Consider the following 12,921-nt stretch of genomic DNA (forward strand, 5'->3'; position numbering starts at 1 on the left):
CTGGTAATGCTTAGGGAAACTCGAGTGCAATACCGACTCCAGCCACTCTTATAGATGCGAGTCACAGTAATTTTCCATTCTCTGATTGACGCCCCCTCACTGTAGAGCGTCCTCACCTCACTGGATGACAAAATAGCTTGTTTTTCTCGCCACCGCCGCACGGAGTTTTGAGACCGATCTTTAGTCCCATCAGCTTCATTCCCAAAACGACCATCGCCCTGAAGAGTCAGCTCGTCGGTCCCCTCACCGAGGCCGGATGGTAAAATCCAACCTCCAGCGGATCCTAAATAGTCATTGCTTTGCCCGAGAGAAAGAAGGAAAACAACAGTACCACACCGTCATGGCTGCTTTAAGTAGTAGTATTTGTGACATGATGGACAAGTAAGTGAATGTAAAAAAAAGCTGGGGGCGGGTAGGTTTTATATAGCCACAGTGTCTAAGAAAATCGCAGATGTCACCGATTAAACGTTTACGAATGAAAATTATTATTTAGATATAAGAGCCGTTTTTCCTTTTATGTGTTTATTAAAATTTTCACGCCGTCTTTTCTGTGCGTCTATCGTTTTTAGTAAAACATGGCCCTCTTTAAACCTCTTCCTTATTAATAAAGCATACGTCACAGTTCATTTGGGGATCTACCTTTTTAACTAGTAGGAAAATATCGATATGATCAATGAATTTAATAGTTATAAATAACTGTTTTATTGTATAACTTAGCACATTAATTTGATTTTGTCGATAAATTAAAGACAGGCCCTGTTCAGAAGAGCTATAGGAGGGAAACGTGGACACATTTTTGGACTTCGATTATATTGTCCGATATAATTGTATAGTAAAATTTGTAAAAGTGGACTATTTGTATGGATTCTTTCTTGTTTTTTTTTTGTTTTTTTCTAACATTCAGCTCCATTCTAAGGCCTTGTTCTCCTTGAAGGAGACGACGGCTACGTCACAATAGTCATCCTACTTCCTCTTTCACGTAACTTGCGCCTGTGGTTAATTGCACAGTAGTGAAATAACTGCTGCCCTGCATTACGGTTTCATTCCCAGTGCGTCTTCATCGTATAAGAACAGTCTCGATACGTTTCCTGTTAAACAAACACTGGAGAGCTTGTGGTATTTTTTGAAAAACAAATGGATAGTCTAGTTCGTAAACACAACTACAACATTTATGTAGTCAGACAAGAACGATAGAGCCTTATTAAGACTCACAATATGTACCCCAAAGAGAAACACTCACATTATTGCAATTTAGATACCTTTTACTAATCGTGCTTACACTCGAATAATAAACTGCGGTAATTGTACGTTCGTAACAAGACATCGGTTTTTGATATTTTGTGTTTTGCAATTGCTTTAAAGCTGTTTAATTGAATACAAACTATTCTGCTAATCTGTAGGATTTACTGTTGCAGTCGGACACTATGGGCCTCCCAGGTGGAATTTCGTAGGGGAGTGGCCATGTTTCTGGGGCTTTATGAATTTTTGGGAGGAGGTAGAATATCCTCGGTCGTGGCGATTCCTCTCCTCTTAGGTAGAATGCCTGTTTTTTGGTTAGGTGTTTTAGTTCTACCAGAGTTTGTAGGATTTGCCCTATTTCTAGTGCTGTTTGTTTGTACAGCGGTTCTTCTAAAGTAGTACAGTGTTCCTGATTGTTTAATTGTCTGTGTGCTTCTGCAATGTATTGTTCCCTATCCATGATAACTATTGCACTCCCTTTGTCTGCTGGTTTTATGACTATATGTTTGTTTTCCTTTAAATGTTTTAAGGCTATGGTTTCCTCCTTTGTTATGTTGTGTGAGTCCCTGTATGGTCGGAGTTTTCGTAGAATTCTGTTGTCCTCTTGAATTATTTCCTGGATTTCTGATGGCAGTTGGTTTTCCCCTGGTTCCCAGCTGGATTTAGGCAGGAAGGGAACCCTTTCTGTGTCGGTGTCTTTATCCTCAAAGAAGGCGGTCAGTTTAAGGCGACGGTGGTATTGCCGTTTTTTTCATTGTCGTATTCCTTCATCCTATATGCAATGTTTTTGCATTAAAGCATCTGTGTTTTTCTGAAATAAGTTTTTTATTTATATACTCGAAACACGGTTGCGTTTAATCCAAGAAATTTTTTACGCTGTCTAGTTTGTGCACTTTGCACTCTTCTAGTGTTGCTAAGATACCTGGATCTATTTAAGTCTAGTGCTGAGCATAAACTATAATAGAAATGCTCAATCATTTTCATGTAAACAGAGGTGCCTTTCAGGCGTTACTCCGCACAAACAAAAAGCTACAGATATTTAAAATTAACTTTCAAACAAATCAGTATTAAATAGTATTTTTTATTGTTGTGGATTAAGATTCAACAAAATTAGTCAATATATGTTCTAAAATTGGTTTTGATGGGTGTATTAATCTCTGAAATAATGTGTAAAAAATAAAATGAATGTATAAACTTAAAAGCGCTGTATAATAGTGCTTGCATAAAACATAGGGCAGAAGTTGAAAAAAAAGTAAAAGGGCCAAATAGACTAAAGTCTTTAGTGAGAAGATAAGTGTCCAAGGGATTTCTGTCTATAGTTGCAGGAACTCTGATCTAGACAGTGGGTTTCACAAACATGGTGCAACACAAGAGAAGGCTGCATTGCCCATTGCGTAGAGCTTGGTCTTCAGTAAAGTAATTTCTGAATCTGCAGATCTCGGGTTAAGTATTGGAGTGTACTCATGTAGTACATCACATTAATGAAAGAGGAACCAGACCCCAGTACCTAATGAGTCAGCAGGAGAACCTTAAAATCCATTCACATGTAGGCAGTACAGTGTTACCCTTACCCCACTGCATTTTAACATCAGCATTAGAACAGATGACAGTTGAATCTCGTATTTATTTTTCTTTGTGTTTTATTTGGTAGTTAAAATGGGGTATTATTTTAAATAAAAATTTAGAAACCCTAGTTTACAATTATTGCTTATGGATATTCATATGAACTTGAAATATCTTTGTGTAAGAATCAATAGGTAGATTGACCACTGCTTTTCCTAGTTTATGTCACTGATATAGATTTTGGTATAGTTCACAAACAACTCGAGTTGGTTGATCAAACTAGGAGGATTCAACATGCATTCAGATGTTAAATGCATGTCCTAATCCTAGTGCTAATGTCAGTTTGCAGTGGTTTAACAATCTTGCTTTATGGTTGGTAGTGATTCAGAACAAACCTGTTTGTATATGTGTAAATCATTCTAAACCTAGGAAAAACATTGAAAGATGGATCTAAAAAGCGAGATGCTAAAACTTTGGCTGTGGATGAGAGAATGAGGGATAGCCATAAGATCTTTGAGAAATGTATACCTAGAAAAAGACAACTTTTTTGACAATACATAGGATATGTTTAAAATGGAAGTTTAACAATGTAAAATGGTTTAAAAGCTAGAAGGGCTGATTATCACTAGAAATGCTTTAATAAATTTAGACCTGCATTTGGGGTTATGTCACATGAAAAGTCTCTACCTAGTGATGGCAGGAATAACTGAAAAGTTAGTGTGGTCTCATCTAACCTGTGTACTGTTTTCCAGCCTGTCTCTGCACTGTAGCAGTACCCGTGGTCCGGGGCCTCTGTGGTGCTCCTGATGCCCCTCTCCCACCCCTGAAGATCCCAGGTGGGCGAGGGAATGGTCAAAGGGATCACACTCCTTCAGCTCGGCTGCTGCACTCAGTACGTATTTCCTACTGTTGTATCTCAGCTGGAATGCCTGTGAACATTGGTGAATCCAGAAGCAGGGCTGTCTCATTCTGAACCTAGAGCACGAAAATCGAGTGGGTTGTACAGGGCTTTATGAGTTATTACCTTCTTTACATCTGTTGTAGGAGTGGGAAGTTACTTGGTAATTGTGACTGATATTTCAATTTGGAGCTCAGCTGGAATATAAGATGAAAAACATTTTCAAGGCTCACACCTAAATTCCCTGATACTTCTTTAATTTTCCAAGATGGATAAATTTTAATTAATATTTTTATTAATTTCTTATATAAGAAAGGTGTTCAAAATTATCAGGCTGTTAAGCCTATTGCAAAACCCCTGCCCCTCGCACAAAGTGCTCCTGCTCTAAACATATTATCATTTTACTTCAAACTTAATACAGCCAGGTTGAGTGCCAACAGGATAAATATCATATGCAAAAATGGGATTTGTACATGAAAAAGATGGTGGTCCAACCATTCATCTGTTCCTTCTTTTTCTTTCTCAATGTGTGGCCACTACAATTTCACCAATTAACTGTAAACTTGATAAGTACCATTGCAGTTAGCAGCTAACATCTGATACACTGCTATTCCTGCTTATATGGTGGCTATATTTTGTTTTCACAACTGAAAATGCCTCTGGCTTGGAAACTGGTGCTCTGATAACAGAAACTTGGCGGATGTCATGGGCAATTAGCTGACATGAGCTGCTTCTGATGTGCACTTCATGCGTTGCAACGATAATTTTCCCTCCTGCATTGGGTTGTAACCTGTAATATTAACTGCTCCTCTTAAAATAGCTTTGCCATTGCTCTGTGCACTTTATATATATAATTCTAGTGGCACTATAAATAAAGTATTGTGAAATGGGGTTCATGCAAAAAAGAGAGGGGCATTTTGTTCTCTTCTCTTGTCCTTCTCCTGTTCAAGAAACATAACGTGTCATGTGTTGTTTAGAAGGTGGCAGCAAGAGCACAAAACAAAGATCACAGAAAATCCCATGTGTGGCACTGGTGACAAATTTCTGAGCAAAATATCCAGATGCATAACAATATATATGTTATAGTTATAAATATATGTTGCTTTGCACAAAAAGTTTAGTTAAATTACTTAATGGCATGAACTTTGGAGACATTAAAAAATAAGGTGCAGAAACACTTTCTATTTTACAATGTATTTACATACAGTTGTTTTTTTTTCCTGGTTATAAATTTGTTTCACAAGGTAGGTGCTGAAAGTGGTGTTTTTTCCCCTTGCTGTTTTGTATAGTTTATAGGCGTTCAACACTGCCATATTAGACCTAGATGCTTTTTTTGACAGATGTTTGCTGATATGTAGATAACATTAAGATGTTTTTATTTCAATATTCTGAACAAGCCCATTGGCAATAACTTTTTCATTGACTTTGAGAATTTTGAATTCTTGAATTAAGTCTTTAGTCTTCTCTATTAAACGAGGTTCAGTTCTAAAAATCTAAAAAGGTGACGTTCAGGCTATGCAGAACATAAGAAAGGTTAGAAACAAGAGGATGCCATTTGGCCCATCTAGCATGTTTGGTAAGGCATTCCTTTAAACCTGGGTGTAAATATGGTTGTTCTTCTCTGGACTGATTCCAAGAAATGGATGGATATAGTGGCTATTGTTAAGAGCACATCTTACAGTACAGCTAATCATTTTAAAATAATTGGAGTTACCTTTGTCTTTGAGGGCCAGTATAAATCTCTTGTCAAATATTTACTATTCAAACTGATTCAACTTAAATGTTTTTGTGCACATCTAGAATGTAATCTTAGAAAATGAGATGAATTGTCATTGGCTCTGTGATACGAGCTTGAATATCTAAGCTTTGTAATGAGGAGATGGCTGGAGGTAATATATCCCTTTATCACCTATCTTAGGCCTATACTTTCTGGTTTAAGTTTATTAAACTAGTTAATTACAGGGTGCACATGTGAAGACGGTAGGTAGAAGGTAGTGGTTCAGGCTAGTAGTGTTAGAACTTTCACCAAAATTCAATGAAAACAAATTACTTGGAATATTTGCAAAACACTGCTCTTGTAGCCACATTGTCCTGTAGGTGGCAGTAATTCACAATTAAGTCTTCATTCTTCTTTGATTGTTACTTCTGGGGGGAAAAAAGCTTTCCCTGTATTCCGTGAAGAACACCAGTGCTTGTATAGTTCACAAGTTCTATACAGCCCTGTATTTTCCCCAAGTGACTTACATTTATACAGCCGGGTAGTTTGGAACAGTCCTTACTCAAAGTACAGAAGCAGTGTTCTACCCAGGATCTGACAAAACTAAACCATTTTTACATGTTTTAACAGGATTTTGTTTCAAAACTATCTTGGGTAAGAAGTAAAATGGGTTTTTATCCTGTAAAATGGCATTATAGCCACAGCAGCAGAAACTGGACTGTACATTTGTGAAAAAGACACAAAAGGCTTTAAGTGTAGTCATGGGGAGGACAAGCACTTAAGAGATTTGAAAACCTACTGCCTGTGATCCTTTATATTTGTTAATGCACATACCAGAAAATAGAGATCTATTTGGCTATCTGACAAGTGTCCTGCTCAAGGGTACAACAGCAGTCCCCACCGAGGATTGGAAACTGCAGCCTTCCAGTTCAAACTGGTGCTGCTCCACAGAGCAAAAGCAAAATTGATCTAATATTACTGATGCATCAGACATTTTTTAAATTTGTTAAAGATTTGCATTTAGTTTTTTGTGTGTCTCTCCTTGGTATCGTAAAATTTGAAAAATTAATTGAAAAATTGAAGAATGCAAAATTTACATATTCAGATTTTTCTCCACTCCAATACCCTGATACAACATGGTTGGTAAAAAAGTTAATGAAATTTGGAAGCCATAATTGTAGAGCAATATCTGTGCAGAGTCCTCAGTAATCCTGTGAATATCTGGGAAATATGGTTATCCTTATTGGAGGCTAAGCACATAATTCAGTTTCTGGTAACTCACATGCAATGTTTCCTTGTAGTGCTCTTATGTACCTTTGTTGTCTGAAATCTCCATACTGTTAATGGCTGTATATAATATACTGTATGTAAAATAAACACTTACCAGAGGTTAATTATACTTTATGAATAGAATCTAATTTTTGCATAGTGTTGCTTCTTTGGATGAAGTAGGAATAATGGAAAATAACTGCCTAATATATATAACTATATTATATAAGAATTGAAGGTAGTATTACTAGGATATAGTTTATATCTTAGCAAAAAGAAAAATGTAACATGAATTGTTTTTTATAAATGAAGTATAATAACATAGCCTTTGTTGCTAAGAACTATATGTCTAGATAATACCATAAACCTCTTTAAAAAGCAAGGTTATTGGAATAAGTCAACTTAAAAGATACAGGACAAAAATCACAATGTCATTAAAGGATGTAGAAGATTCAATTATTCCTGACACACACAGGAACAGAGGCAGAAGTATTTAAGTACACCTCATCCAGACAAGCCAGCTTAACTGGGGTTCCCCTAGTAATTCAGTGTCAGTACTCATATTTAAAACTATAACGCACATCTTCAGATAATTTCTGCAGTTTCCTCCAGAGGGGGGCACAAGAAAAAAAACCTCAGTGTCTCAGTGTAAAACTAGGTCATTACTTTTGTTCTGTCAAATGCGGCTCATTATTTAGTACACAGAGAAGGCATCATGAAAAGAAAGTAAGTTGCTTGCTTTTACCACATCCTTTCATGTGACTCACAGAAAGCTGTGAGATGGACCTCATGAGTTGTGAAAGGATAGTGTCTGTACTCATGTAAGAGCTGCCAAACAATACTGATATTGTAAGATGATTCAATGGTTGAGTTATCAATTCAGCTTGCTGCTAAGAGGGAGGGCAGTCACATTTTGTTTTCTCTTTTTCTCAAGTGCTTAGCTTTGTTGCTGGAGAATTCAGTGCAAATCTTCTCCCGGATGGCTACATGTTTGGAAGGAAAGCGACAGGGATTTGAGGATAAGTTATTAGTACCTTAAATTTGAGGATAAATTATTAGTACCTTAATCAAACCTCAATGTTTAATTTAGTTCCAGTGTGAAACTTGGATTGAATTTTGTCAATGTGGTGAAAAAACTCCTGGGAACTTAAAGTATAGTAAATAGCATGGGGTAAAAACCCCTGGGACTTATTCCAGTGAAGAACATCTTCTGTACTTGGGAAGCAGCACTTGGACAAAACTGTTCTGACACAGAAATCCGTATCTAACTCATGACATCGACTCAACTGCTGGCTATGGCTAAGAATGCTGAACACGTTTCTGTCTACAAGAGAAGGAATTATGGCTTACATCTCAAGACTATTAGCTCATTTAAAATTGGAGGATTTCGGAGTCATGTTTCGTTAATTATAAATTTGCCGCAATCATGGTTTTGGGTGGAGGGCAGCGACAGACAAAATGTGGAAGTCAGTTATCAGCACTTACAAAAGTTGGGGCACTATGCGGTAAAATTGTGGCATTTATGCTTGAGAATTCACATATGAGTAGATTTAAGAGAACCTTTTCATTGTGTTTAATATTTCATTTTGATTGCATGAGTTGCATGTCTAAACAAGCTTGGAAATGACGCTTTATGATGCTTTATCTTTTACAAAACTCCCTTCTAACTAAAAACTTTTATTACACCCACTCATCCCTTGGTCTTACACTATTTCAACAATTATAGGCTCTGCTTTCCCTCCCTTATCTTTGCACAGCTGCATCCCTTGTTAGTCTCTTTCTTTTTGGGATGATTTTATCTTTGCATTTTCTGCTAAGTATACCATATAGGAAACTGGATTAAACCATTAGTTTATTTTGACTTTTTTAGCGTTCTAGCATTTGTCTGTGAGTGATTCTAGAAAAAGCGAATAGAATGCAGAGTTTTAAAACATGTCTAAATACTGTAAAAATTGCACTTTCAGAGCAATTTCTGGAAGTTCTACTTTTCCTTTTTTTACATTTGAAATTGCAGATTACAATTTACAAACTTGAGTATAAAATAGCTGGGCTTTCTGGCTGTAACGCCTGTCCAACCTACCTGCAGTGCCATTCATCATTTGGTGCACAGTAAGTTTTACAGTGCTAACTGGAGTAGCAGAAAGCTAGGGACTCCAGGCAGAGCTATCCCAGCATGATCCAGTGGCACTCCATTATTTGTGTGAGGCCAGAACTGCAGGAATCCTTGTCGCAGTCAGCAAATGACATGGATGGCCACAGACCAAGCTCTTTTACTGATTGAGCCACTCTGCAATCCTCTCCTTCTTTTTAGTATAAATTATACTGGCCTTCTTGAATGTTCAGTGGTATTAAACAAAATCTAGGGTTTACTGGCAGCCTTTGTTTTTGCCTTTTGGGATGCATGCTGTCCGCTATTAAAGTGAAATTGTATTTCAACTTGGAACCAAGTTTGAACACTTTGGGTCCAGCACGTCTTGGAGAGCACTGTATACTGACTACTCTGCTGAATCGTGTGTCAGTGTAGGTTGCTTACACAGTGGGAATTTAAGGATGTTTTATTTCTGAAAAATGTTATATTATGTCCTCTGTAGATGGAAGTGTGTGGAGACAAGTGAATGCTGGGGTACTAGTGAAGTGAAGGCTGGGGATTGGTATGACAGGATGCGACACATGACCTCAGATATTGTTGTGATAATAATTGGAAAGTAAAAAATCTGAAACTTATACTTGAAATATTTCTGTATATCATTACATGTTTTTCATTCCCAGGATGGGAAGCTCACTGTTACAGAAGAGCCCGCTGTGAATGGACGACCAGGGCTCCTCCATTTTCAGAGCAAACCTACCCACTCCAAGGTTATCCAGTGGGATGCAGTGCTGAACGGCAACAACTTGTACGTAGAAATCCCCTGGGATGTGCTACCTGAAGGCAGCAAGGAAAGGTGAGTCCAGCAAGCCTGGGGTACAAATAAAAATAAAAAAGTTATTGTACAGGCCTGTCTTACCATTACTGTGTGTGTTCTACAGTTTATACTTTGAAATAAGTTTCAAGAAATGTAAAAGTTTTTTTTAAATGCTTTGAGATTATCTTAAAGGCATTCTATAAGAAATGTCATACTGTAAATTCATTTTGCTTTTGCCTGTTCTGTTACAGTGTGGTTCTAAATTGATGTTTTGTTTATTATTTTGCATTTAGCTACCTATTCAAGAAAAAAAGCTTTAAAAACAACCTTTGAAACAGTTTTCTTCTGGTTTTCAGATTGACCTTTTAGTTTGAACTGTTAAGGCTGCATATGACTTGGAAGTCAGCTTTTTTAAAAAGTTTGTTGTCAGTGTTTTTTGCTTGGCAGGCAGTTTATATGCATAGTGAGAAATGAAAGAACAATGGAGTGTCTTGTGGGAGAGGGTGGAAAAAATTAAGTTAGTAGTCCTTTTTTACTGGTGCAATAAACCTAAAAATTATTGGATACAGCACGTTTGCTAGGCCAAAGAATTGACTGTATTCCTAGTCCTCAGAGTTCCACCTCATGCTTAACATTATACAAACTTTATCTGTGCTAAGGACCTCTCGGAGCACATTGTATTTCACTGCTTTCCATTTTTTATCTGATGAACAGCTTTGTGGCCCTCTTAGAGTACGCTGAAGAACATCTGAAAGTTGTCAAGGTTTTCCTTTGCTTTTACAAGAACAGAGAAGATAGAGGTATGTACTGAAACTGTGCTTGCAATGTCCTTGTATGACTAAGATGTTTATTCACAAAATTATACAAGGACTTTTTCATATTCAGCTAGTTGTTTGTTTCAGTTTGTCATTAAATTAGTTTTTTTAGAAAGAGAAAAGCACAGAATGCATCAGTCTCAGCATGGTTTGAAATTTTATGTAATTAAAGATTTAATATTTTAAATAGACTTAAAAGTTTATTAAGTTTTTGCTGTGTTTTCAATGGCTTATCTTAAAAATAATTTTAAATTTGTGAGGGTTACCGAATAATATTTTGACATTGTTAAAAATATAACATTTTAACTGCTTTCTACAGAGAAATGGGGAATTTCTGTTTACATTTTGGGCAGCTGACCCATAAAGCATAAAAATAATGAATATGTTTACTGCATAAAAACAATTCAGTAAAGTCTTATGCTGCATGAATCTTTCAGGATGCCCAATAAAAAAGATTGTAAAGCAATTTTGTTGTATTAGGTTCTATATGATTTCTTCCTTTTTTAGAAGTGTTGCAATGTATTACTTTGTGCAATTTAAAAAGTGCTGAGTAAAATGTAACCCTAAGGCAGAAAGAGATTTGAAAACGGTTCATACTGCTTCATGATAAAGGCTGTTTACAAGATCAGACTACCATTGTACAAGCTGATTGTAAATGTCTTTGCTGTTGGGCCTTTTCCACAATCTTTACGCTGATACTTGTAGCTGTGATTGTGCTGGCATGTATCAACTCTTAAAAGGTTTACCAGTTTTGCTGCAGTCTATCTGTGGTGAGATTTGGTTATAGTTGGCAAAAGGCAGTGAAAGATCTGCTTTGATTTAATATCCATGCAAAATCAGTGCCTTAATAGATTTTCTTTTGTCTGTAGCTAAACTGCTCCGAACCTTCAGCTTTCTGGGCTTTGAGGTTGTGAAACCAGGCCATGCCCTCATCCCCCCTAGACAGGATGTGTTCTTCATGGCATACACCTTTGACAGAGACTCATCTGATGAAGAATGAAGCAACCAATCCATTATGTTTTATGTGACTCAAGTGCTTATTGCCTTCTGTGCTTTTGTGTTCTAAAGACGCTTCTTGTTATTGTTTTAGATTATGTTGTGTCACAATGTTTTTTTGTTGTGAGCTTGGTTGATAAACCTTAAATAAATCAGTACTTTCAAAACAGCTGTCCATTTTGGGGAATTTTCACAAGCTTATTGTGATTTAATAAAATCAGACCTAAGGTTGATGCTATTATGTTGAATGTACAACATGTCTATTGGTTTATATTTGCATATTACATTTCTTAGTTCTTATTGGCTTTCAAATTGAAAAATCATAGTTTTGCCCCAGAATGAACATAGATTTTGGTTTAATGCACGCACTGAGGATTTAGAAGCTGAAATATCTTGTATGGTTACTGGTAATTCAGTGCTCTAGATCTTTTTTTTTTAATCACCTCACTCTTATATAAGCAGTCCTAAGAAATAAGTGGTCAGCTGAAAAGGAAGTATCATTGTTTGAATGAAAACATGTACTGTATGTGAAAAAGATTTGGCTTCTTATCTTTCTTTTTGCTAGAAAGCCTTATAAGGAATGAACATTTGTGAGAGGCGCAATGATCCCAAAGTTTTCCTCTTGTTTTGTCTTTGGTGAACAATGTGATGCATAGTGTTGCCAACCTTTAGGATTTTGCTCCATGCTGCACTCAAATTTGAATATATCTGGCATTCCTTGAGTTTTTTTTTATTTTATTAGTTTGACAGGTATTCAGGATTCACCGGCATAGTGGTACCTTTATTATTGTGCTTCTGTGATAATAAAAGTTTTAAAATTGTGAATTGCTTATTTGCTTGTCTGCCAACCCTTGGTTATTATCCAAAACTGAAATGTATCAATACATTTCTGAAAACTGTTCTAATAAGTAGCATGTACAATACGAACAAGTAGAGATTCATTTCACACTAGAAAGGAGAAAAAGTGTTTTGGCTATGAAGGACAACAGATACTCAAATATCCTTAAAGTTGGTCCATACTCTTCCAGTACTCAACAATTAATCTAGTTCTAATCTCTCCATTCATTTACAGATTGCTGCCTTCCATTTTCCTGGGTATTTGATGCTCAAATACTCCCTTGTGTTGGGTTTTAATTAATATGCTCATTCACATTTTCTTTCTCCCCCTTTACTCCACATTACCACTTATTTCTAATCTTTCCCATCATACACCTGACTTAGTTTCCACAACCAACATGTGTAGAATTAACCTCCACTTGTACTTTTGCACCTATTCTTTCCGACCTCTATACAGTGGCTATCAAAAGTATTTTCCCCTTTTGGACTTTTTAACATTTTTCTGCGTTAAAATATAGAATCGCAGTGTATTTATGTGGGATTTTCTGCTCTCAATAACATCAAAGTGAAAAAATTCTACAGATCTTCCTAAATTAAAAATATAAAACATAAAATAAATGAATGTGTAAGTATTCACTCCCTTTACTATGATACACCTAAGTAGGCTCTGGTGCAACCGAATGT

General features: G+C 36.4%; 1 protein-coding gene across 1 annotated transcript; it reads left to right on the forward strand.

Moving 5' to 3' along the window:
• Nucleotides 1-125: 125 nt before the first annotated feature.
• oaz1b (ornithine decarboxylase antizyme 1b) lies at nucleotides 126-12,225 on the forward strand. The gene is given in 6 exon segments (XM_088910805.1): nucleotides 126-381; nucleotides 3,555-3,606; nucleotides 3,608-3,694; nucleotides 9,456-9,628; nucleotides 10,304-10,389; nucleotides 11,274-12,225. Coding segments are annotated over 6 exon segments (654 nt in total). The 5' UTR covers nucleotides 126-256; the 3' UTR covers nucleotides 11,405-12,225.
• Nucleotides 12,226-12,921: the final 696 nt, after the last annotated feature.

The sequence above is a fragment of the Atractosteus spatula genome, chromosome 3, assembly GCF_055471065.1.
Source record: "Atractosteus spatula isolate fAtrSpa1 chromosome 3, fAtrSpa1.hap1, whole genome shotgun sequence".
In the NCBI taxonomy this organism is placed as follows: domain Eukaryota; kingdom Metazoa; phylum Chordata; class Actinopteri; order Semionotiformes; family Lepisosteidae; genus Atractosteus; species Atractosteus spatula.